The 26,362-nt window shown below is 40.8% G+C and overlaps 2 protein-coding genes across 2 annotated transcripts; one reads left to right on the top strand and one right to left on the bottom strand.

The window, feature by feature from the left end:
* Positions 1-9,335: 9,335 nt before the first annotated feature.
* LOC118643097 lies at positions 9,336-16,267 on the bottom strand. The gene is given in 4 exon segments (XM_036280994.1): positions 9,336-9,361; positions 11,455-12,167; positions 12,169-15,154; positions 15,157-16,267. Coding segments are annotated over 4 exon segments (4,836 nt in total).
* Positions 16,268-22,074: 5,807 nt separating this feature from the next.
* Positions 22,075-22,731, top strand: SRY (sex determining region Y). The gene has a single exon (XM_036280993.1). The coding sequence runs from the start codon at positions 22,075-22,077 to the stop codon at positions 22,729-22,731; it is 657 nt and encodes a 218-aa protein (XP_036136886.1).
* Positions 22,732-26,362: the final 3,631 nt, after the last annotated feature.

Raw genomic sequence — 26,362 nt, 5'->3', positions numbered from 1 at the left:
ATATTTATAACATCATTCATGGGCTATACAAAAGTATCAGCTTAAAAATTAGCCTGCTATATTTGGTAAGAATAATTTGGAGAGGTGTTCAGTGTTAGCTGATATTGATTTAAGGGGTCTTTATACACCCCATTGACCAGATGTTTCCCACTCCTGGTGGGGAACTGTGTGTTCTCCAAATTTTGTGAAATTGCAGTGGCCCCACTCACTCTGGCCAATAATCCAGTCTCCATATTTGACTGACAGTAATCGTACTTATGCTACCCCAACTTTATTGTGCATCCCATCTTTCCCTTTGTCTAGTCCCTTTACTTAGCAATAATTAGGGGGTGGGCTTGTGGTTTCCTGGGAAGTGGAATAATGCAGTTTTCTGGTGAACCTGCCTAAAAACATGCCTATAATGTATGGCCTTCCCTTTCCTCCTTTTCTTTCATTAATAACTTACTAATCACAATGGTATTTGTTCTTTTAGAAAACCAGCAAGATATATATAATTTTAAAGTTCATCAGGAACATTTGATTTCAAAGTCGCACAAGGAATGTTATTAATTCAATTTTTTTCAGTATTTTTTATTTTATTTTATTTTTGTTACAGATGTTTATCCTTTTTTACCCCGTTGACACCATTCTCACCACATACTCCCACCTCATCCCTGACTTTGTTGGCCATGTTCATTGGTTATGTGCACATGCATAAAAGTTCTGTGGTTTATCTCTTCCCATCCACCACTACCCTTTCTTCTGAGGATTGTCAGTCTGTTCCCTGCTTCCACATCTCTGGGTCTACCCTATTCCTCAGACTGTTATTTTTATTATATTCCACAAATAAGTGAGATCATGTAGTATTTGTCTTTTTCTGCTTAGCTTGGTTTGCTTAGGATAATACTTTCCAGGTGCCCCCATGTCATCTCAAAGGATAAAAGGCTTTCTTTATTGCAGCTGCACAGCACTCCATTGTGTATACGTACCACAGCTTTCTTATCCATTCATCTACTGATGGACAGTTGGGATGTTTACAGATCTTAGCTATTGTAAATTGTGCTGCTGTGAACATGGGGGGTACATATCTTCTTTCTGATTGGGGTTCCAGGCTTATTAGGGTATATTCCTAGAAGTATGATCACTGGGTCAAATGGCAATTCAATTTTTAATTTTTGAGATAACATCAAATTGTGGCTTATAGTGGCTGCAGCCAGTCTGCATTCCCACCAACAGTGTACTGGAGTTTCCTTTTCTCCACATCCTCACCAACACATGTTGTTTGATGATTTGTTCATGGCGGCCATTCTGACAGGTGAGAGATGATACCTCATGGTTGTTTTAATTTACATCTCTCTGATGATTTGTGATGTTGAGCATTTATTCATATGTCTCTTGACCATTTGTATGTCCTGTATGGGGAAGTGTCTCTTTAGTTCCTCTGCCCATTTTTTAATTGGGTTCTTTGTCTTCTTTTTGTTCAGTTGTATAAGTACACTATATATTTTGGAAATTAACACCTTATCTGATGTATCACTGGCAATGATGCTCTCCCACACAATGAGTGGCATTTTGATGTCTGTTTCTTTTGCTGTGCAGAAGCTTTTTAAGTTTGATGTAGTCCCATGTGTTAATTTTTTCCTTTGTTTCTGTTGCCACAGGTGATGTTTCAGTGAAAATTCTGCTGCATATAATGTCTGAAATCTTGTTGCCTACATTTTCTTCTAGGATTTTTATGAATTTACATGTCACATTTAATCTTTTATCCATTTTGAGTTTATTCTTGTGTATGGTGTAAGTTGATGGTTTAATTTTATTTTTATTTTTTGCGTGTAGCTGTTCAATATTCCCAACACCATTTATTATAGAGGCTGTCTTTACTCCATTGCATGCTCTTGCTTCTTTTGTCAAATATACATTGAGCATAATTCCTTGGGTATGCTCTTGCCTCTTTTGTCAAATATTAATTGTGCATAATACTGTTCTATTCCACTGGTCTATATGCCTATTCTTTTGCTAGTACCAAGCTAGTAACTGTTGCTTTGTAGTATAAGCTGATATCATGTAGCTAAGACTTCCAGTACAATGTTAAATAAGAGTGGTGCAAGTGAGCATCCCTGTATTCTTCCTGTTCTTAAGAGAAATGTTTTTAGTTTTTGCCCATTGAGTATGATGTTGGCTATAGGTCTTTCTATATGTCCTTTATTATGTTGAGATATATGATCCTTCTATTTCAACATTGCTCAGGGTTTTTATCAGAAATGGATGCTGGATTCTGTTGAATGCTTTTTTTTTTTTTTTTTTTTTTTTAGCATCTATTAATATAATCATCTAGTTTTATTCTTTATTTTATTTATGTGGTGTACATTTATTGATTTGTGAATATGATACCGGCCTTGCATCCCTGGGATGACTCTCACTTGGTAATAATGAATAATTATTTTGACGTTTTGCTGGATCTGATCGGCTAGTATTTTGTTCAGGATTTTGGTGTCTATGTTTATCAGGAATATTGGCCTGCAGTTTTCTTTCTTTGTAGTATCTTTTACTGGGTTTGGAATTAGAACTATGCTGGCCTTATAAAACAAGTTTTAAAGTCTTCCTACTTCTTGAATTTTGAAATAGTTTAAGAAGAATGGGTGCTAGTTCTTTTTCGATTTGTGAAGCCATCCGGGCCTGGGCTTTTGTTTGCTGAAAAAGTCTTGGTGACCTCTTCAATTTTCTTAGTTGTTATTGGTCTGTTCAAGTTTTTTATCTCTTCCCAGTTGAGTTTTGGGAGACTGTGTTTCTAAAAATTTGTCCATTTTGCTTATATTTTTGAATTAGTTTCTATATAATTGTTCATAGCAGTTGTTAATGGTATTTTGTATTTCTGTGTCAGTTGTTACTTCTTTTTTATTTCTGATTTTGTGTATTTGGGTTCTCTCTCTTTGTTTCTTGGTGAGTCTAGCTAAGGGTCCATCGATTTTGTTTATCTGTTCAAAGAACCAGTTCTTTTTTTTTTTTTTTTTATCCTCACCCGAGGATATTTTTCCACTTTTTGTACAGATAGAGTGGGAGGGAGAGAGAGGAAGGGAGAGAGAGAGAGAAACATCGACATGAAGGGACACATTGAGTGGCTGCCACCCACACGACCAACCAGGGCCGGGGACAAACTGCAACCGAAGTACGCGCCCTTAGCTGAAACCGAACCCGGGTCTCTCCGGACCGCAGGCCGACACTCTAACCGCTGAGCCAAACTGGCCAGGGCAAGAACCAGTTCTTTGTTTCATTGATCCTTTGAGTTGTTGTATTGGTCTCCATGTCATTTACTTCTGCTCTGATCTTTACTATTTTCTTTTTTCTCCTTGTTCTGGGCTTTCCTTTTTGTTTGCTTTTAGTTCTTTAAGTTGTGAGGTTAATCTATTTGAATATTTTCTTGTTTCTTGAAGTAGGCCTGTAGTGCTATGAACTTCCCTCTCAGAACAGCTTTTGCTGCATCCCATAGATTTTATGTTGTTGTGTGTTCATTTTCATTGGTTTCCAGGAGGTTTTTATACTTTTCCTTGATCTCCTTGGTAGCCCATTTATTGTTTAATAGTATACTATTTAGCCTCCATGTGTTCAAATGTCTTTGCATATTCTTGTTGCAATTGATTTCTAGTTTCATGCCGCTGTAAACTGAGAAGATACTTGTTATGATTTCAATATTTTTGAACTTGTAAAGATTTAGTTTGTGTTCTAACATGTGGTCTAACTTTGAGAATGTCTCAGGTGCACTTGAGAAGAATGTGAATTCTTTAGTTTTGGGGTGTAATTTTCTGTAGATATTTATTAAATTGATTTGGTCTGGTGCTTCATTTAGAGTCTCTGTTTCTTTGGTAATGTTTTGTCTAGAGGGTTTATCCAGTATAGTCAGTGTGGTGTTAAAGTTTTTCCTATGATTGTATTGCTATCAATTTCTCCTTAGAAGTCCTCCAGAAAAATTTTAATATATTTTGCTTCTCTTATATTGGATGCATAAATATTTATCAAGGCTACATCTTTTTGTTGGATAGATTCTTTCAATATTATGTAGTGGCCTTTTTTGTCTCTAGTTATGGCCTTCATATTGAAGTCTATTTTATCAGATATGAATATTGCTATCCCAGGTTTCTTTTCCTTTTCTTTGCTTGAAAGATATTTTTTCTATCTTCTCACATTCAACCTACGTGATACTTTTGTTGTGAGGTGGGTCTCTTGTAAACAACATATAGATGAGTCATGCTTCTTATCCAATCAGTTACTCTGTCTTTTTATTGGCGCATTCAGATTATTTACATTTAAGGTGATTATCAATATGTACTTATTTATTGACATTTTTGTTTAGTTTGTTTATATATTTTTTTCCTATTTCTTCTACTAATTACAGCAGTGCTCATTTGGTGCTAATGTATTCTCTTAGCCTTTTTTTGTCTGGGGAGTTCTTCATTTGACCTTGTATTTTGAATGATAGCTTAGCTGGGTAGAGTAGTCTTGGATTCAGATCTTTATTTTTCATGAGCTTGATTACTTCATGCCACTCTCTTCTGGCCTGTAATGTTTCTGTTGAAAAGTCAACTGAGAGCCTTATGGGGGTTCTCTTGTAGGGAACCTGTTGCTCATCTCTTGCTGCTTTTAGGATTCTCTCTTTTTCTTTAATTTTTGGCATTTTAACTACTATGTGTCTTGGTGTGGGCATGTTTGTGTTCTTTTTACTTGAGGTTCTCTGTGCTTCTTGATTTTGAATGCTTTCTTCCTTCACCAAATTAAAAAAGTATTTTGCCACTATTTCTTCAAATGTATTCTCTATTTCTTACTCATTTTCTTCTTCTTTGGGTACACCTATAATGTGAATATTATTACATTTCCAGTTGTCCCACAGTTCTCTTAAGCTGTCTTCCTGGTTTTTTTTTATTGGTGTTTTTTTGTTTGTTTGTTTTTGTTTTTTGTTTTGGTTTTCTGATTGGTTGATTTTTTAACCCTGTCTTCTAATTTACTGATTCGGTTCTCAGCTTCCTCTACTCTGGTCTTTAGACTTCCCAATGTATTCTTTTTCTCTGCTATGTTGTTTTTATTTCTTCATTGTGGTTTTTCATTTTCAACATTTCTGTGTCTTTACTCATGGTGTTGATGTCCTTACACATGCTGTTGAGCTTCCTCAGGATCATGGCTCTGAATTCTAGCTCTGTTAATTTGCTTAACTGCTTCTCATTTATCTCATCTTTGGTAGAGGTCTCTTGTTCTTTCATTTTGCATTTGTTTTTTTGTTTCACCATTTTGGCTATCACAATGGGCTTTGGGGCCTGCCAAATTTTTTCTGTGAGTGTTAGAATTTTGCTATTTGTATCTCCCTTTACCGGGTTTGGATGAGTGTGGGAAGAACCATGTTAACAGCATTGTCAAGTCTTACTTTCTTGGGCAGTATGGCAAGCATAGAAATGGTTCAGTTATCTTCTAACTTTTTGCCTGGAGGTTATCAGTTGGGGTTACATGAAGAGCCTTGGGTTTTCAATTGAATGCAACATTCTTTTAGGTGTCCAATGTAAGGGACTTTCCAAGGGTGGGGCAGATTCTGGTTGTAAATGAGCCTAAATTTGCATTTCAATGGCCCTTTGGGTCTGGTTGAATCTCTGAGAGAGGGGCTGCTCCTCTCCCAAAGCCCTGGGAAGGAGTAAGATGGCCACCATCCTGCATGACTGCAACTCAGCAAAAGCTCTGAGTGCCCTACAAATCTCAAGTGTCCCCACACAGTTTTAGTCAAGTCTGCCTTCCCTCTGCCGGAGCCCAATGTGAGTGATTGTGGTTATGTTAGTGCTGTATCCTGGCTCCGCACTGTGGAGCCACTTGGGCGTTTAACCCAAGGGCACTGCTCATAGCTAAGATCACTACAGGCTATGGGCTCCCAGCCTCCCTCTTGTGCCTCCACAATTATACCAGGATTGAATCAGTTTCCCTGGATATATGGTTCTCACACACTGTTTTTCTGTTGCTTTTTCCTGACAATTTGTCTTTATTTTAGTTGTAATTCTAGTTTGTTCCTGGGAGATGGTCTGTGTAGCTTCCATTCACTGCAGCCTTTATGGAATCGCTTAATTTAATTTTTAATTAACCTAAATTCTACATTTTTCTGTTTAATCTTCTTATTTATTTGATAGCATTCTTTTTTAAATCCTCACCTGAGAACACTTTTCTTTTTATCTTCAGATAAATTAAAAGGGGAGAGAGAGAGACAGAGGAAGAGAGAAATATCAATTTGAAAGAGACGACTGACTGCCTTCCATACAATGCTTACCAGGGCTGGGGATAAACATGCCCTTGGTCAGAGTTGAACCCTTGGCTTCTTGGTGCACCAGCTGATGTTCTAACCACTGAGCAAATCTGGCCAGAGCTGATAACCTTGTTTGATGCATGAACCTTTTTAAAATTACAGCTGTTCATGTTATTTTTTTCTTAATTTCTTGATTCTGATTTTAGTATTCTCTCTCCAAATAGGTTTTAAGAAATAGTCATAGGCAAGCTGCAGGAAAACTGAGTACATACATGGATTTAGACTTCTAGAGGTTCACAAGAAGCCATAAGGGAGACTTCTTGCATGGTGTCAATTTTGTTATAATCTGGTCTGCCATTGCCTGCCCCAAGGCAGGATATCTCTGCATTCTGCATTTCTTTAGCTCTACATTTTGCATTTCTTTAAGTAACCATTTACTCAAGAAGCCAGTCTTTGCTGACCTTTTGTTCCTTTGTAGTATTCCCTAGATTTGCTTTCGGCAAGCTTGGTGCTTGGCAACAGGTGCTTCTTGCCCTATATATTGTGTGAATTACCCTGAATAAACAAGACTTGATTGGAGCCCTGTCTTGTCTTCATTTCTCATGTCTCTTGTCCCTTCCCATCCTCACTCCCCCTCTAGAGTCCTCGTTGCTCAACCTGCAGGACGGGTCAAGTGGCGCCCAACGTGGGACTCCAGCACGGGGGATCCAGTGTAGGACACCATTCAAGTGGCCGGCAGAAAGAAAAGCAAAGGAAAAGAAAGAAAAAGAAAAGAGGGAACAAAGTGGGAACATGCTGCGTCTGCACCCCTCGGGTAAGTGAACGGCGATTATGGGCCAAGCATTGAGCCTAGATAAGATGTTCATTGAAGGACTAAAAAAAGGCTATCAAGGCATGAGGAGTAAAGGTGAAAATTAAGCATTTATGTCAGTATTTTGATTATATTAAAGAAATTTGTCCTTGGTTTCCTACAGAGGGAACTATAGAATAAAAACGATGGAAAATGGTTGGTGATGCTCTTAGAGATTACTATAAGACTTATGGACCCGAGAAGGTATCGGTAACTGCTTTTCTTTATTGGAATTTAATGGATGAGATTCTGTCTCAGAGACATTCTGATCCTCTCCTTGCCAATGTAGTAGAAAATGGTGAGGGTATATTACAAAAAAAAAAAAAAAGAAAGGAAATGAAAATGAAAGTAAAGAATGTGAGGACCTCATGTCATTCGATAGTGATAATGAGGAAGAAAAAACTGAGCCCACTCGAAATAAAATTATGCCTAAAAACCACCCATGAGGGGAGCCGTCCCAAAGATTCCTCCCCGCATGCAACTTGCACCAGAGCTAGATGATATAGAGGTTTTTCCAGTAACAGAAACAGTGGACTTGCAAGGACGGGCTTGGCGCCACCATAGTGGGTTTGATTTTAAATTAATAAAGGAGTTAAAAACCGCTGTAAGAGCCCTCCCCAAAGATTGATAGGGCAGGATTAGGCCATTTTCCATAGGGGCCATCGATACTCCTGTGACCCATGCAGAAAAGATCACGTGGCTATCTGAGGAGCTGGTGTGGGTTGATCAATGGCCTCTAACAGCAGAAAAACTGATGGCTGCACAACAGCTGGTACAGGAGCAGCTTGATGCTGGCCACATTGTCCCTAGTAACTCCCCTTGGAATACTCCTATTTTTGTCATTAGAAAGAAATCTGGCAAATGGCAGCTATTGCAAGACTTAAGAGCTGTAAATAAGACTATGGTACTAATGGGAGCCTTACAACCAGGACTTCCCTCACCTGTTGCCATACCTCTGGATTATTTCAAAGTCATTGTTGATCTAAAAGATTGTTTTTTTCACGATTCCTCTGCATCCAGATGATCAGAGGCGATTTGCATTCAGCTTACCAGCTATAAATTTCAAAGCGCCTATGAAAAGATTCCAATGGTGAGTTCTGCCACAGGGAATGGCTAACAGCCCTACCCTATGCCAATCCTTTGTGGTCTCAACCTTACAATCAGTTAGAGACAATTGGCCAAATATGTACATTATACATTACATGGATGATATTCTCATAGCCTGAGAAAAGGGTAGCGAGGATTTGAAATGTTGAGGTGATGCGCGTTGCCTTACGAGACAAAGGCCTGGAAATAGCCCCTGACAAGGTCCAACTCGCAGACCCTTATACATATCTTGGCTTTCAAATGCGAGGGTCCCTAATTTCCTCTCAAAAATTAGAGCTAAAATTAGACAAGCTTAAAACCCTAAATGATTTCCAAAAGTTGCTAGGGGACATTAATTGGCTTATGCCCTATTTAAAAATCAGTAAAGGAGAACTTAAACCCCTGTATGATATATTGCAGGGAGATGCCAACCCTACATCTCCCTGTGAACTTACCTTGGAAGGAAAACAGGCTATACGCAAAGTTGAACAGGCTATCCATTCTCAAGCAACCACCTCTATGGATTACACTAAACCTTTAAAGTTTATTATTTATAAGACTGCTCTCTCCCCAATCACTGTTTTCTGGCAGACAGCGCCCTTAATGTGGATTCACTTGCCTGCCACACCTAAAAAGGTCATTGAGCCATATTATCAGGCAGTTTCCAATCTCATTACGATGGGTAGGGAACAAGCTAGGCAAATTGTTAAAAACTGCTTAAATATCATAGATACCTTTAGTGGATTCATTTATGCTTCCCTCCAAACTGGTGAAGCCACAAAACATGTGATCAGTCACATGCTAACCACATTTACAGTCCTGGGATGGCCACAGCAATTGAAAACCGATAACGGCCCAGGCTATACAAGTTCAGCCTTCGCCCAATTTTGCAAATGCCTCAATATTCAACCCATAACAGGTATACCTTACAACTTTCAGGGCCATCTGTCTTTAAAGATCACCATTAATAAAATAAAAAAGTAGGAATGGTACCCCATGAGGGGTCACCCAGAAATATTCTCTCTCATGCCTTATTTATTCTCAATTTTTTGAATTTGGACACTGAGAGTGTAAGACGATGATGCCACTGAAATTGATGAGTACCAGGGGTTGGAAGCAAAAAGAGAAATTTTATTACGCACGCGAGCGGGCTCAAGGCCGGTAGTAAGCCAAGAGCCCTGCGTGACAACAGCGGCTGAGTTTTATACAGCATTTCAGGGAGGGGAGGGGAGGATTCAGGACCATGGGAATGGGGAAGCTGCTCAGGTTCTCATAGCAGCTGGGCGGCAGTCAGTCAGGGGTCGCGGTTGGACAGTTGTTTTCTGGCACCCTAGATTAGCTGAGTAAACAGTCACAGTTTTCTGTGTTGGACAGTTGTCTTCTTGCACCCTAGATGAAGTGAGTAAACAGTCACGGTTTCCTGTGTTCCAACTGGTGGTGGGTGGAGTGGAATTTTCCATTTTATTATTACATTCCCCCCTTTTCTTTTGGGCATCTCTAATCCTAGAGATTTGAGTCCTGGCCCAGTTGCTTGTAATGTTGTCTCATGATCATGAGCTTGACTGCCCCTATCTGTCCCTGTATTTAAAATGTATGGCCCAGTAGTTATAATTAATAATAAGATTATGAGAGGTCCTGCCAGGGTGGAGATGAGGGTAGTCAACCAGGTTGATTTGTTGTACCATCCCTCGAACCATCCCTGCTGTTCTAGCAATTTCTTCTCTCTGGAGTTTAATCTGTCTTTAAGTTTGTTCACTGAGTCCCGGACTATTCTGGTGTGGTCAGCATAGAAACAACATTCTTCTTTGAGGGTGGCACAGAGCCCTCCTTCTTTTAGAAATAATAAGTCTAAACCCCATCTATTCTGCAGAACTACTTCAGATACAGAGGTTAGGGACCGTTGTAATGCCTCCATAGACTGCTGTATTGCCTTTAGATCCTGGGTGATAGCGAACTCAAGGGCTGCCATCTGTCTAGGTCCCTCAATCAGGGCAGCAGACCCTGTTCCTACTCCCGCTAATATTCCGGCCTCCTAGTAGCACCGCCAGAGTAAGGGTGACAGCCTCCCTTTTCCACCTAGTCCTCCCTTCGACTGCCTCTTCAAAGTCATTGCTTTCATGATATATTAGTCGGGGGAAGACTCTCACCATTACACAGAAGTCCTGAGAATTATTAAAGGCCTGGGTGGATATGCAAGGAGTTAAACCCGTTCTGCATGCCCATCGTGTCCCTTCCTCCGGTAGCAGGTAGGAGTTATTAGGTGTAATGGGGATTATTTGTTGACATCTTTTCAAATTGGCAGCAGCCAGGGTCCCTTCCCCTGCTACCTCCGAGAGGGTGAGCAGATGCTTCTGGTCCCATTCGCATTGGGATGGGTTACTAAGCTCGCGATAGCTCCCATTTATGGCAATTCCTTCGTAATAAGGTGGCTCTGCTAGGAGGCAAATCCAACATGAGTCAGTAAGGTTGGGGTGGGAGCTATTTAGAGCCTTGTAACTTCCTTCTATTAAGTTTAGCAATCCCTGCCCTGTGGTTCCAAAATCTGAGAGATCTGGAAGTAGGGGTCGTGCTGAAGGGGTGGTTAGAGTTGAGGTTATCTGTGGGAGTATCTGGGGGGTTATGGGGAGAGAGCTACTAAACCTAGGGATCTTCTGGTTGGCCAGCATCTTGTTAGGTCCTATTGGGCTGTTCTTAGGGCTGCCTATTTGGAGTCTTATTTTGAAGGTCAGCCCGTTGTCCCTCGCTGACAGATACATCGTTAGTCCCCATTGTCTGCTTCTTAGCCAGGAATCGTCCCATTTCTTCCCCTGGGTAGTAAAAGTGATGTTCAATTGGTTGCAGGTGAAATTTAAACAGGGCCCCGATCCAGTCCAGATTCCAGCCCTTCCGGTCCAGGACCCCAAAGCAGTTTCTCTCCGGGAGGTGGCTCTCCCATAACATTTGTTGTCTTTAAGTCCCTCAGTTCTAACTCGAGTGACTTTAATCCAATCCCAAGAGGAGGTGGGCTTCCAGGAAACTGTACCAGTAGTCTCACAACCCCAGGCTTTGCAATAATAAGCTCCTAATCCCCCGCATTTCCAAGCTGTGTTCCGGTCCCGTCCATCTCGGGGACAAACATAAAAGGTCAGTCCCCGTAGGATATTACGGAATTCAGGATGAGAGCACCTGTAACTTTCAGTGCCCAGCCCACTGGTTGGACATCCACATGCCCCGGAATGGCAGGTGTTAGGGCTGGTTGAGTCAGTAGTCGGGATATCCCAATCTTCCCTACCTGCCGCAAGCTGGCAAAGGTCTGGGTAGAGGGTTGGCCACCAGGTCCAAGGGGGGTAATCACTAGTGGATGCTTCCCATATAACATTGCTAGTCCTCGATATCACCTGCAGGTTTGTAGAGTCGGCTGGTGAGGGTTGGGCACTGCGGCGGCGTACACGCAGTTTGAGGGGCTTGTCTGTTTTCTCCAGGGTCCATTGGTCATCAGGAGGAGGAGCAGGCTTAAGGTGAGAGGCATGAATCCAAGCAGTGATGCCATCGACCTTTACTGCCATGGGTGTGGTAAGGAGGATCTGGTAGGGCCCCTTCCAGTGGTGTTCGAGGGTCCGGGGTTGGTGCCTCCGGATGTATACGAAATCCCCTGGCTGGTAACGATGTGGGGTACCGTCTCCCTCCAGTAAGTAAAGGTCAGATAGCTGCTTCCATAGGCAGTGCTGTACTCTGGCCAGGGCCTGCAATCTAATAGATAAGGGGGTATTCGGAACATTTATGTCAGAGGGGGACAAGTCACGAATGGGCAGAGGGGTTCCAAACAGTATTTCAAAGGGGGTCAAGTTGGTTTTTGCAGAGGGGGAGTTACGAGCTCGAAAGAGGGCATATGGTAGGAGCATTACCCAATCTCTATGGCCAGTCTCCATCACTAATTTAGTTAAGGTCTCTTTGATTGTTCTATTCATCCTTTCTACTTGCCCTGAGCTCTGGGGTCGGTATGAATTTCCATTTTATCCCCAGTATCTTGGCTATCCCCTGACTTACCTGGGCCACAAACGCCGGTCCATTATCAGACCCTATTACCTTAGGGAAGCCAAATCGGGGGAAGATTTCTTTTATTATCTTCTTGATGACTATTGCAGCAGTCTCATGTTTGGTAGGGAAAGCTTCTATCCATCCAGAAAAGGTGTCTATAAAAACTAAGAGATATCTCAGTCCATATTTAGTGGGTCTTACTTCGGTGAAGTCTATCTCCCAGTACTGACCTGGCCGGTTGCCCCAGAGCCTGATTCTTTCTATTTTCTTGGTTGGGTGGGCATTCACCATTTGGCAGGCCTTGCAGGCTTTGAATACCTCTTCGGCTATCTTTCTCTTTTCTGAGCTCGTTAAGGTGTCGTTGTCCTGTAGCAGCTGTACCAGTTTATTAATCCCAAGGTGGGTAAGGTGATGGGCAGTGTGGAGGAAGATCCATGGATCCTCAGGCTCTTTTAGTCTGGCCAGGGTGGGGGATTGTGTTTCCCCCGTTGTCAGGATGTTGACAGCCGTCCGCAGGGCTGCTGCTCGTGCCTCTTCATCTGCCCTCCTGTTCCCTTTTACTACAGGGTCCTGTCCCTTCTGATGTCCAGGGCAATGGACGATGGCCAGCTCGCGTGGGAGCATAACAGCCTCTAAGAGGACCAGTATTTCTGGTTTATGTTTTATGTCTTTACCGGCTGATGTGAGGAGCCCTCTTTCTTGGTAAATCGTTCCGTGTATGTGTGCGGTAGCGAATGCATATCTACTATCCGTGTAAACGGTAGCTCGCTTATCTTCTGCTAATTCTAAGGCCTTCGTTAGGGCTATTAATCCTGCTTTCTGGGCCAAAGTCCCTGAGGCCAGTCTTCCTGACCAGATTACTCTTTCTTTGTCTACTTCCGCAGCTCCAGCCCTTCGTTCCCCATCTAAGAGGAAACTGCTCCCATCAGTGTACCAGATCAGATCAGAGTGCGATAACGGTGTGTCCCGCATATCCTTTCGGATCCCAGTCTCCTCGGTGAGGATGTCCCTACATTGGTGATAAATAGTCTTTTCATTTTCCCCGGGTAGCAGGGTGGCTGGGTTTAAAACAGCTGGGGTACGGAATGTGATTTGGTCCTTATCTACTAGGAGGCTCTGGTAGTGACTGATTCGAGCATTTGTGAGCCAGCGATCTGGTGGCTGCCTGATGATGCTCTCTAGAGCATGGGGTGCAATGATGGTCAGCTTTTGACCTAGAGTTAGTTTATCAGCATCTTTGACCAGGAGGGCTATGGCCGCGATTGCTCGCAGACATCCTGGCCAGCCCTTAGCAACGACATTTAGCCTCTTAGAGAGGTAGGCTACCGGTCGCTTCCAGGGCCCTAGAGGCTGTGTTAGTACCCCTTTAGCTATTTCTCCCTTTTCATCTACGTAGAGCGTGAATGGTTTCTCTATGTTAGAGAGTGCTAGGGCCGGGGCCGATAGCAATGCCCTCTTAATCTGATCGAATGCCTCCTGTTGTTCTTTCCCCCATGTGAATTCGGTCCCCTCCTTCAGTAGGGGATATAAGGGAGTGGCTAAGGCAGCAAATCCGAGTATCCATAGCCTGCAGAACCCTGCTGTTCCTAGGAATTCCCTAAGCCCTTTTTTGTTCTCCGGGGGTGGGATTTGGGTCACAGTCCTTTTTCTAGCCTCAGTCAGCCATCTCTTACCGTCTTGGAGAGAGTACCCCAGGAAGGTGACTTCAGACCGACAGATCTGAGCTTTCTTAGCAGACGCCCGGTATCCCTGTTTGGCTAGCGTAGCGAGTAATTTCTCAGTGCCTCGTTCACATTGTTCCGAGGTCGCGGCTGCCAGCAATAGGTCATCTACATATTTTAATAGGGTTACCTCTGGGATGGAGATCCGGAACTCACTCAGGTCCTGATGCAGGGCTTCGTCAAAAATGGTAGGAGAGTTCTTGAAGCCCTGGGGTAGCCTTGTCCAGGTGAGTTGTCCATTGAGGCCATTTTCTGGATCTGTCCATTTGAAAGCAAACAGGGGTTGGCTGCCTTCATGTAAACGCAAGCAAAAGAAAGTGTCCTTCAAGTCTAATACAGTGTACCATTTCCAGTCTGGACTGAGGGTACTGAGGAGGTTGTAGGGATTTGGAACCGTTGGATGGATATCTATTACACAGCTGTTAATTTCCCTAAGATCCTGGACTGGCCTGTAGTCCCCTGTACCTGGTTTCTTAACGGGCAGCAAGGGGGTGTTCCATTCTGACTGACAAGGCCTCAGGATCCCTTCTTTTAGCAGCCTCCGGATATGGGGTCTAATACCTTCCCGTGCCTCTTTGCTCATGTAGTATTGTTTGACTCTGATAGGGGTGGCAGATGGCTTCAGGCTCACTATTATCGGAGGCTGCTGTGTGGCAAGGCCTGGTCCAGCCATTTCTGCCCATGCCTCAGGGTAGTCTTGGAGCCATCTGTTCCCTGGTGGGCGGGGTATGGGCCTGGAGGTTTCATATAGCTGATATTCATCCTCTGTAGACAGGGTCAGCATAGTCACAACAGGCTGACTGACAAGTGGATTACTGAACCTGATTTCTGGTCCCTGAGGTTTAAAGTCAATGCTTGCCCCTAGTTTAGTAAGCAAATCTCTCCCCAGGAGTGGGGCAGGACATTCGGGTATGACCAGAAAGGAGTGCTGTACCTGTCCCCTCCCGAGGTCCATTGATCTCTTGGTTGTCCAAGATCTATGTTGGCTTCTATTTGCCCCTTGTACTAAGGATTTTCTGTTGGAGAGGGGACCTAGTGGGCTCTGTAGGGCAGAATCAACTGCCCCAGTGTCGACTTCAAAGTTAATTGGGGTCCCCTCCACATTAAAGGTTACCCTGAGTTCGGGGAGGGGATCCAAACCCCAACGCCTCTAGTCTTCTAGGGCAAGAACCTTTCCTATCTTTTTCTTTTTCTTAGGTCAATCCTTTATCCAATGTCCTTCCTCTTTGCAACAGGCACCTGGTTGGGTCCTAGTTTTGGCTTCTGGCATGGGCCCGAGGTACCATTCTTTTCTTTCCTATCCTGTTTCTCAACTACGGTGGCCAGAATTTTTGTTAGTTCCTTATTTCTTTATTTATCTCTCCTATTTTCTGATTCTTCCTTTTCCCTCTCTAGTCTCTGCTCCCTCTCTTCAGCTGTCTCTCTTTTGTAAAAGACCTTATCAGCTTCCCTGACTAAATCCCTTAGGGCCATATCTTGTAATCCATCCATTCTCTGAAATTTTCTACGAATGTCAGTAGCTGATTGTCCTATGAAAGCCATAGCTAATGGCCCTCTCTGTTCCTCAGATTCAGGATCGAAAGGGGTATATCTCCTGTAGGCTTCCATTAGTCTTTCTAGAAATCTAGATGGGGATTCCTCTGGCCCTTGTATTATTTCTCTTACCTTAGCCAAATTGGTGGGGCGCCTTGCTGCCACCCGGAGACCTCTCATCAGAGACTGGCAATAGAGTATGAGTCACTGCCTACCTTCTGGAGCATTTGGGTCCCAATTGGGTCATCTCAGTGGAAAGGTCTCATCTATGAGGTTTGGGAGCTGGGTGGGACGTCCATCTGGTCCAGGAACTAATTTCCTGGCTTCCAGAAGGATTCAGTCCCTCTCTTCGGAAGTGAAGAGGACTCCGAGGAGTTGCTGACAGTCATCCCAAGTAGGCTGGTGGGAAAACATAAGGGACTCAAGAAGATCAGTAAGTCTGACGGGATCTTCAGAGAAAGGTGGGTTATTATTCTTCCAGTTATAGAGATCAGAGGAGGAGAAAGGCCAATATTGGAGTGCCGGCTTGTCCCCCCCTTGCCCGTCTGAGACCGGGGGACTGAAAGGGCGGAGGGGCAGAGTAATGGCCACATCATCGGGAGTTGGGGCCCTCCGACTTTGAGTACCATGCGCTGGACCCTGTAATGGGGGAGGAGGGCTCCCTGCTTCAGCAGTGCCGGCAGGAACATCTCTGGGGTAGGGGGGCGGCAGACCGGAGTCGAAGGAAATAAGATTGGATTGGGATTCGGGAAGAACAGAGGAGGGAAGAGGGGGAAGGGGAGCTGTCGGCTCCTGAGATTTGAGTGGGAGCATAGGTGTCGCAGACTTAGGAGGGGCAGGAAGGGCAGAGAGGGAAATGGGGAGGAAAGAGGTGCCTGGAGGGAGAAAGGGTTTAACCCAGGGGAGAGGGTCATCCACTAAATCTTCCCAGACACAGATGTAAGGTTGTTGATCTGGATGGCCCCCAGGTCCGGGGGCCTTGACGGCTTGGATGGTATCTTTGTGGAAGGTTCCGGCCGGGGGCCAGCCGACACCTAAGGCTGGCCATTCGCATTCACAGAAAGTCTGCGATTTACGTTTCTTCACTATAAGAGATAAGTTGTGAGCACAGGTAGTTATGTCTGACCAGTGTGACAGCGTCAAAGACAGCGGAGTGGATGATTTCTGTCCCATAGTTGTTTCAAAATGGTAGAGAAGGGCAAACAAGAACACACAGGGAACAAACACCAACACTGACAGACAAAGCCGGCTGCACCGCGAACGGCAAAATGAAATAAAAAATATGTCTATCGGTCTGGACCTACGAGCTCGGGTTGAAACTGGCAACAGAGATACAGATCCTGTACTTGACAGCAGAGGGACTCCCAAGCGTCCTTGGTTGTCCAAACACTCCGGGGCATCCCCCAGAGCCGTGGCCTGCGACCCCTTGACACGTCTGTTGGTCGCAGTCAGGAGGGACAAGGGTCCCTGTCTGACAGCCACCGCCAGTTTCACTCACCAGTCGTGGACGTCCTCCTTCTTCCGATGCCGAGAGAGTGGATCTCGGTGGAACCTCCAAGTGTAAGATGATGACGCCACTGAAATTGATGGGTACCAGGGGTTGGAAGCAAAAAGAGAAATTTTATTACGCACGTGAGCGGGCTCAAGGCCGATAGTAAGCCAAGAGCCCCGAGTGACAACAGCGGCTGAGTTTTATACAGCATTTCAGGGAGGGGAGGGGAGGATTCAGGACCATGGGAATGGGGAAGCTGCTCAGGTTCTCATAGCAGCTGGGCGGCAGTCAGTCAGGGGTCGCGGTTGGACAGTTGTTTTCTGGCACCCTAGATTAGCTGAGTAAACAGTCACAGTTTCCTGTGTTCCAACTGGTGGTGGGTGGAGTGGAATTTTCCATTTTATTATTACAATGGGCAATCTGCTTCTAATCGCTTTTGACATACAGAAACTCAAAAACAATTTGCATCAGTACTATGAAAAGATCCACTAACCAACTCTTGGCATGGCCCAGACCCAGTCCTCATCTGGGGCCGAGGTTCTGTAGGCATTTACTCTAAGAAAATAAAATCTGCTAGATGGCTACCAGAGCGTCTGGTTAAACAGATTGATCAAGTTAAAGGAATAACAGATAACCATATAGATAACTCCAGGGACGAAAATTCGCCCTGAGAAGCCTTTTCTGTTTTTTCTTTATTTCAGGAATGGACTGGAAGGCTGAAATCTTACTGCTAGGGATACTACTGCATCTTTGCCTGCCTGTGGAAGGTGGTTTTGGGCCTCCTCCACACCCTGATGAACTCCTGAGGGCCTTATTTGGCCCCCCATGTGATTGCCTTGCAGGAATGCTGCTGCTTAAAAGAACTTTTCTTCAATAACCCCCTTTGGAGCAGGCTAAATGGGGTGCCCTCTGTTGGGCCCCTTACTTGGCCTTTTCACTCAGTGAGGTGATGGCTTTTATCAAGCAGCAGACAGATGCCATTGATTTGCAATCTATACAGGTACATTATCATAGACTTGAAATGGCCTACAGAGAAGCTCACTCTAGCTGTGAGTCAGTAAGCTATGACTATGCCCGAGATGGCAAATAGTGAGTCTCAAAAACCTTGTCACCTTGGTGCGCTGGACTGAATAGCCAGAGACAGGCAACTGGAACTCACACACATCGCCAACCACCACCTAAGACAGGAACAAGGCCTTATGCTGCCTTGCTATTCCAGGTTGGCACCGTGTGCAAGTTTCCTGACCTAAGACAGGCACAGTCCCCTCATGATATTATTTCGGCCTTAAAAAATTAAAGAAAAGGGAGACCTGTGGGAGACTTTTTGCATGGTGTCAATTTTGTTATAATCTGCTCTGCCATCGCCTGCCCCAAGGCAGGATATCTCTGCATTCTGCATTTCTTTAGCTCTACATTTCGCATTTCTTTAAGTAACCATTTACTCAAGAAGCCAGTCTTTGCTGACCTTTTGTTCCTTTGTAGTATTTCCTAGATTTGCTTTGGGCAAGCTTGGTGCTTGGCAACAGGTGCTTCTTGCCCTATATATTGTGCGAATTACCCCTGAATAAACGAGACTTGATGAGAGCCCTGTCTTGTCTCCATTTCTTGTGTCTCTTGTCCCTTCTCATCCTCACTCCCCCTCTAGAGTCCTTGTTGCTGGACCTGTGGGATGGGTCAAAGCCACACCAGTATATGCCTTTATTTCTTTGAGCTAAAGGCAATTTTATTTTAAGTCTCAAGAATAACTCACTCTCCCTATTTAACTACCCATAAGAATTTGAATTAGGGGTCTTGTCTATAACAGGTTATCTGAGATAACATATTTTAACCTATCTTGGCAGAAGAGCAAACTTCTATTTACTCAATACCTGCTTTTATTACCTCATCTCTAGCTCAGGATGTCTTATATACTCTAATCCACTTTCTATCTCTGAACCTCTCACACATGTGGGGGCTGTGTCTCTGTCATGTATTTTAAGGTTTCCATACATATGCATATATTAAATATGATCACTTTCTTTTGCTAATCTTTCTCATGTCTATTTAATTACTAGTGTAGATAATAAAAAAAAATCTGGAAAGAAATGCTTTTTCCTCCCCAAAAGATTATTAAACTACAATTGGTTTACAATTTGCAGGGTTTACCTTATGACCACATATCTTTGTATATTTGTGATAGGCAATTACACAGAAATGAACAGAGCAAGGTTGATGGGCTAAGTACAGATGGTCCCCAGGGCAGAAAGTCCTAAGTGCATAATAAGGGGCAAAACTGGGAAAACGAGGGTCTCACTCCCATGGTAATCTTTCCTCTCTTAGCATATTGGTAGAAATGTGTTTGGACACGCTGACCTTTTGTATCATTGATAATGCAGTTTAGACTCCCTAAACTTTCCTCCCTGGAGATAAAATGGAGGCTTCAGTGTATTTTGCTTCAGGGTTGCAAAAGCAGCAAAACTGAGTGGGTGATGCCATGACCAGCTGCACTGACTATTAACCCATGGCCTGGCACTGACCAACGGGCAGAGACCGTGATCTTGAAAGAGCACACCTGGGAAGTTGATAAATATTCTTATAGACCAGGTTTTATTGTGTAAATGGTGTTGAGCTCTGCTTCTATTCACTATAAAAATAAAAAGCCCTATTAGGGGTCATTTAACCAAAGAGAAAACAATGTGTTGGTGTATCCCAAATGCAGTTAATTTTACTGTAATGTTTAAAATTATTATTTTTCAGGTCTCATTCACTTTAGGTGTGATTAAAAAAAACAGTAAGTCTGTATGTAGTTACTCAAATCTAAGCTCTTTTTGAGCATTCTTTTAATGTACTGCAGTACTTTTGCCTAGAGAGAAAATAAGTCTGTTTGGCAAACTTTGTTTTTTGTGAATACCTCTTTAATTTAACCTTCACAGAACCACTTAAGATTACTTATGAGTCTATTTGATATTCAACAGCCTTTATTACATAATAATTAATACTAAAAAAAATGTAGTCAGCCCTGGCCGGTTTGGCTCAGCGGTTAGAGCGTCCGCCTGCGGTCCGGAGAGACCTGGGTTCGGTTCCCGCTAAGGGCACGTACCTCGGTTGCGGTTTGTCTCCGGCCCTGGTTGGTCGTGCGGGTGGCAGCCACTCGATGTGTCCCTTTCACATCGATGTTTTCCTCTCTCTCTCTTCCTCTCTCTCCCTCCCACTCTATCTGTACAAAAAAAAAAAAAATGGAAAAAAAATGTAATCATATAACACAATAGAATCTTAAACTATTATTTACTAAATTGGAGAGATGATGGTGGTGTATCAGTTACCCAGGAGCTGTAGGGTAAGTGTGTGTGTGTAGTAAAAGAGGCATATTTATACTCTGGGGTATAAAGTATCAATATTTTAAGAAGGGTTAAATCTTATACCTGGGCAGAGCAACTAAGAGCCAGCCCTGATTCTGAGGTCAAAAAGTTTTGAACCATCATAAATATACTGAGAGAAACCTTAGGTAGGTTATTAATACCATATTACAGAGGTTTATCACGTCTCCCTCTCTGCTTTTTTTCTACTTTTGCATGAAACATTGTTACTCTAAATAGTCTTGTCTCTCTCTCTTTCTCTTTTTTTTTTTTTTTTTAAGTTAAATACCAGTTATCTATTCTTCTGCAAAATTAAGGCTATTTTCACCCCTTTTATTAATTAAAACATTGGATCAATATTTTTTTAAAAAACTACTGTATGCCAAACACTATTCCAAGAGCTGTGGTTTCAAAAACAAATTTAAAATTTAACTTTATTGACTGCCCTGTCCTCAGAATAACTCTCTACTACTCATTTCATATAAAGATATAAATAATTGTGAGATCTTATTTGCCTCCTGGTTTGTCTGTTTGTGGTTGTTGTAGTTGACATTTTGTTTGCTTTTATAATATATATATATGATATATATCATAAAACTTATTTTATTTATTTTAACCATTTAAAGCATATAATTCAGTAGCCTGAAATACTCAGAATTTTGTGCAACCATCATCTGTATCTAGTTCCAGAATATTTTATTATGCCAGATGGAAAGAATGCAACCATTTGTATATTAATTTTTAAACCCTCTCCTCCCAACCCAGTTCTTGACCACCACTAATTTGGTTGCTGTCTCAATCTATGTATTTGCATCTTTGGGACAGTTCATAAAAGTGGAATATAAAACAGTTGGTATGTGACCTTTGTGTCTGGCTTCTTTCACTCAAGGTAATATTTTCAAAGTTCATCCATGTAGCAGTATTCAATAGTTTTTTGTGTGGTTTTTTTGTGTTGTTGTTTTTTTTTTGTATTTTTTTAAATTCAGTTTTGAGGTAGTATATTATTTTGTCATATAGTAAACAATTTCCAGATTTACAAAATGTGCTTTGGTGTTTGAGTGTAATTTAAACATAGAATTCTGTATTAAGATACTTGTTTTAAACTGTCAAGTAAAATATATTACCACTTTATTTGGATCTTGAAAACTGTATTAGATGAGAATACTGAGTAAGATTTCTCTCATCTTTTCACTGAATAAAGTAATACTTGTGTGGAGTTTCTCATATTAATTCATCATAATATTTATTGCATAAATTGCCTTTGTTTATATAGATTATTTGCATATAATGCAGGAATCAAATTAACTTTACTGTGTTAGAAATTTGTTATTTGTATTCAGCCTTGGTGAGACTTTATTTTTACTTTTAATAGGCTGTGTTCAGGGCAATCAATGGTTACTACTCCTATTTTGCAAATGGTATGGGGAAAGTTTCTTCCCATTTTATTACATCAAAATACTAAAGTTTTCGAGTCAGCTTTCTGGATTTAGAGCCTTCAGTGAGGTGGATTAAGTGTGGAGTTCATACTCAGTGTGTTGTTATCAACTAAGATGTATTGGTTGAGAATGGGTGGACTGGGTGGGTTTGGCTGACGTGAGGGGTTTGGGGGATGGAGAGGATATTCAAGGATACGTATTTGGGGCGGAGAAATAAATATTTTATCACAAAAGTTAGAGTAATAATGAAGTCTGCTATAAATAAGGTTTGAATAGTAAAAAAATCAGAACAGTTACACCTTCTGATTTTGCGACATCTCTCTTTACTAATGGTGTAATCTATTACATGATTCAGCTATGTTCAGAATAATAAACAGCGATGATAATTACAGTGCAGCGGTACAGAAACAAACTATTCTAGCCTTTGGGGAAACCTCTTCCCTGCTTTGGATGGGCAATCCTAGCTCAAATTATTGTTGTGAAACAGAAGGAAATGGTAGAGACAAGGGCCAGGACCGCGTCAAACGACCCATGAACGCATTCATGCTGTGGTCTCGAGAACAAAGGCGCAAGGTGGCTCTAGAAAATCCCCAAATGCAAAATTCAGAGATCAGCAAGCATCTGGGAAACCAATGGAAAATGCTTACAGAAACCGAAAAATGGCCATTCTTCCAGGAGGCGCAGAGGCTACGTGATGAGCACCGAGAGAAATACCCGAACTATAAATATAGACCTCGTCGGAAGGCCAAGTTACCACCGAAAAGTGACAAATTGTATCCCGCAGACTCCTCTTCAACACTATGCAGCAGGGGGCATGCTGACCGGCATTTGTACCCCATCAACTACAGGGACATCTCTACTAAGACCACCCACTCACCAATTCAGGACCAGCTAAGGCGCTCACAATCCATGAACAGAGCCAGCTCCGCGCTGCAACAGGAGCAGGGCAGCAGCTCCACAGGTCTGCCTGACAATCGGGTAACCGGCTACGCAGAGGTTCCCTTTTTACCATAACTTACAGCCCTGGCCTTCTCTCCTTTACTTTTGATCTCAATTTCCTAGCTTTCCTTAACAAAGTTCCTATTCATCTCAGTTGTACTATTATTTTACCTGTAACTTAATTTAAAAGTAAGGCGCGCAAATATGTTTCACAGATAAATCACAACATTCTGAAATAATTCAACTTGTGTGTATGGCTGCTTGAAAGTACTAACTTGAAAGTATCTTAACACTGCCACTGAATATCTTTCCTTATGGATATTGATATTCTGATCGTATCCAGCATAGGCTAATAATGTTCTCTTTCTATTTTAAATACTGTAACTTAAAAATATAGTGGTGAGAAATATGTATAAAATTGTGCCATATATATGGCACTACAATGGAAAATTTCTAGCTTCCACAAGGTCTGTTCATTGGCCTCTCAGCTACTTAGTGTATTTTTGTAAATTGCAGGTTATTTACATAGAGATAAGTAAAATCAGGCTCCTTTGATAGGTTATAGTGCCTTCCCTTTCTGGTGTGGAAAAAACAGTTTTTCTGTCATTTGCAATTCAATTTGTCATGCTTTCATGTCACTGAACCTATTACAATTATCTGATAAAATAAAATCTTAATTTAACTTGTGCTCATTATTATTTTTATCTGTATGAGGTTAATGCTTTTGCCTCCTTTTATTAAAAAAATTACTTTTGACAATGTCAATGCATGTGTTTTTATGGCCACCTACCTCTTAAATTTATGGGAAGAAAATTACAGATATAATGTTAAGATTACAAACATTCTATTTAGATTATGGGGGAAAAAAGGGATAAGGAGTAAGAGTTTCAATCTGGTTAATCTAATGTGATGTCAATAAAAATTTAAAGCAATGGCATTAAAAATTTGTGTAGAGTCTGACCCAGAAAACAGGTAGTTTGCAAAGAGAAGCATTACATTTAGAATAAAAATAAATCAAGGATCAAAATATATAGCACATATCAAAATGCATATATTCCAAAACTTTTTAAAACAACACATCAAATAATAAAAATCAAACACTAAAATAGTACATATTTTGAACTAAATGTCATGTTTTTATTTATTATTATTATTTTTTTTTTATCTTCACCTGAGGTCATTTTTTGATATTTTGTTCAGATAGAGTGGGAGGGAGAGAGAGAGAAACATTGACATGAAAGGGACACATTGAGCTGATGCCACCCGCAGGACCCCACCAGGGCTGGAAACAAACTGCAACCGAGGTACATGACCTTAGCAGGAACCGAACGCGGATCTCTGCAGACCGCAAGCCAAAGCTCTAACCGCTGAGCAAAACTGGCCAGGGCAAATGTTCTGTGTTTAAAAGCAAGTTCAGAGTTAAACAGGACTTAACTTTGCAGACTAGTTTAAAAAACAAAATTTTTTTGTTTAATCTGAGATTTGTGCCATATAAAAGACAAATACATATTGTAATATTTTAAACAACTACCTAAACTACAGTCTACTTAAAATAATTTTATATATTTTATGTATTTATGCTCGATACTTAAAATCTCCCTGTTTTAAAGAATGCTTTTATACTGAGCTATAATTCACATATTATAAAATTTACTATTTTACAGAGTGCAAATTCAGAGTTTTTAGTATATTCACAATTATGCAACCATCAGCACGATCTAATTCTAGAACATTTTCATCATCTCAAAAAGAAATCTATCACCTATTAGCAGTCAGTCCCCATCCTCTGGCAACTCTTGATCTACTTACTTTATTTTTCTACAAATTTGTCTTTTCTGACACTTTCATATCAATAAAATCATACTAGGTTATACCTTTGGTGTTTGGCTTTTTATTAGAAATGATATTTTTGAAACTCATTTATGTTGTAGAATATATCAGTATTTCATTCATTTTATAACTGAAAGATATTTGTTTTGTATGATTATACCATATTTGTTTATCCAGTCATCCCATGGTGAAAAACATTTAGGTGGTTTTCAGCTTTGGTCCATTTTGCATAACGCTGCTATGAGCATTCATGTACAGGTTTCATACCGGTTTTAAGTATCAACCTAGAAGTGGAATGGTTGGTAATGTTATGTCACTTTGAGGAGCTGCCAAACTATTTTCCACAGTAGCTACACCTTTATATTCCCACCAGAAATATATGAGTATTTCAATTTCTTCATATTTTCTAATGCTTGTTCTTTTTCACTCACAAGTCCACCACCTCTTTTTTTTTTTTTTTTTTTAATTATTATTGTCATCTCATTGTGGTTTTGAAAAGATCTTTTTATGTGCTTGCTGGCCATTTATTTATCTTCTTTGGAGAAATGTTTATTTCAGCCCTTACTTTCTAATTGTGTAGTCTGTCTTTATTGTTGAGTTACAAGTGTTCCATATATAATCTGTACACAAGATTTTTATCAGGTATGAGGTATAGTCTTTTAAACTATGCAAGGTATTTTCACTTTTTAGAACTTTTAAATTATTTTTTAATTATAGTCGATATAAACTACTGTATATATACAGTATATATGTATATACTAGAGACTGGACATTATATAATTTACAAAGTGTTTATCCCTTTACATATTATACCCACCTATCTGTTACCATACCTAGTTTAACAAACTGTCTTTAAACATGCCCCCAAAATAACTTCTGCTCTGACTTCATCACCATTATTCATTTTCTTTTCCTAAACTTTAAATTAATAAAATTCAACAAAATATTATTTCTAGATTTTTTCTTAATATAATTTTAGTGACATTTAGTTTATTTTGAAATTGCAGTGTGTAATTTGTTACATTTTTGAGAGACACATGAATGAAATATTTCTGGTTTTAGTTATAACAAATAATACTGTAGCTTGTACACTTATATACATAGACAGGGGGAGAATATTTACATACATTTCTGAAATGTACATATTAGCCAGAACATAAATTGTACCATATATGCATATAAAATCTGTTTTAGGTAGTTTTTTTTTAAGCAAGTATATTTTAAAGCAAATATAAATAGCAAGTTTTAAAATTTATATTTAGTAAGTATTAACAGAAAATGTTATTTTATATTCTAATAGATATATTCTATATTTTAAAATGCAACATTTATTATATATTTAAAGAAGAAAAGGGACCAAACAAAGAGCATTACCTTAATGTAATTTGAATCTGACTCCTTTCTGTGTCACTTACGAGGCCTGACCTTGAGCAATTCATCTGTCTGATCCTCAATTTCTTCACGTTTAACTAATAACAATAAATAAAAATGATAAATAACAGCAATAACCAAATTATGAAGAACAAATAATTTCAAATATACAGAGGTTATGAGTAAATGAATAAAAAGTACTTAGAACCGAAGTCAACATTGGTAAAGAACTATTAGTCGTTATTAATATGAAAACAATTGCTTCATTTGTAAAACTCAGTGAAGACTAATACAGGAGTCTATCACTAATATATTTAAATAGTCATTCATTAACCACTGAAACAGGTAATAAGCTTCCCATCCATAAAAATTTTACTCTGTTATTTTATATATGTTCATATATCTGTTTCTGATGTTTTGTCTAATTTGAGAGATGATTCTAATATTTAATACTTGATTTCATGTTAGGTAACTTAAAAATACATATACAATCTACAAGAAATAT

The sequence above is a fragment of the Molossus molossus genome, unplaced genomic scaffold (assembly GCF_014108415.1).
Source record: "Molossus molossus isolate mMolMol1 unplaced genomic scaffold, mMolMol1.p scaffold_m16_p_30, whole genome shotgun sequence".
Taxonomy (NCBI): Eukaryota; Metazoa; Chordata; class Mammalia; order Chiroptera; family Molossidae; genus Molossus; species Molossus molossus.
The sequence above is the reverse complement of the archived record's forward strand: the minus strand, read 5'-3'. Positions and strand labels throughout refer to the sequence as shown.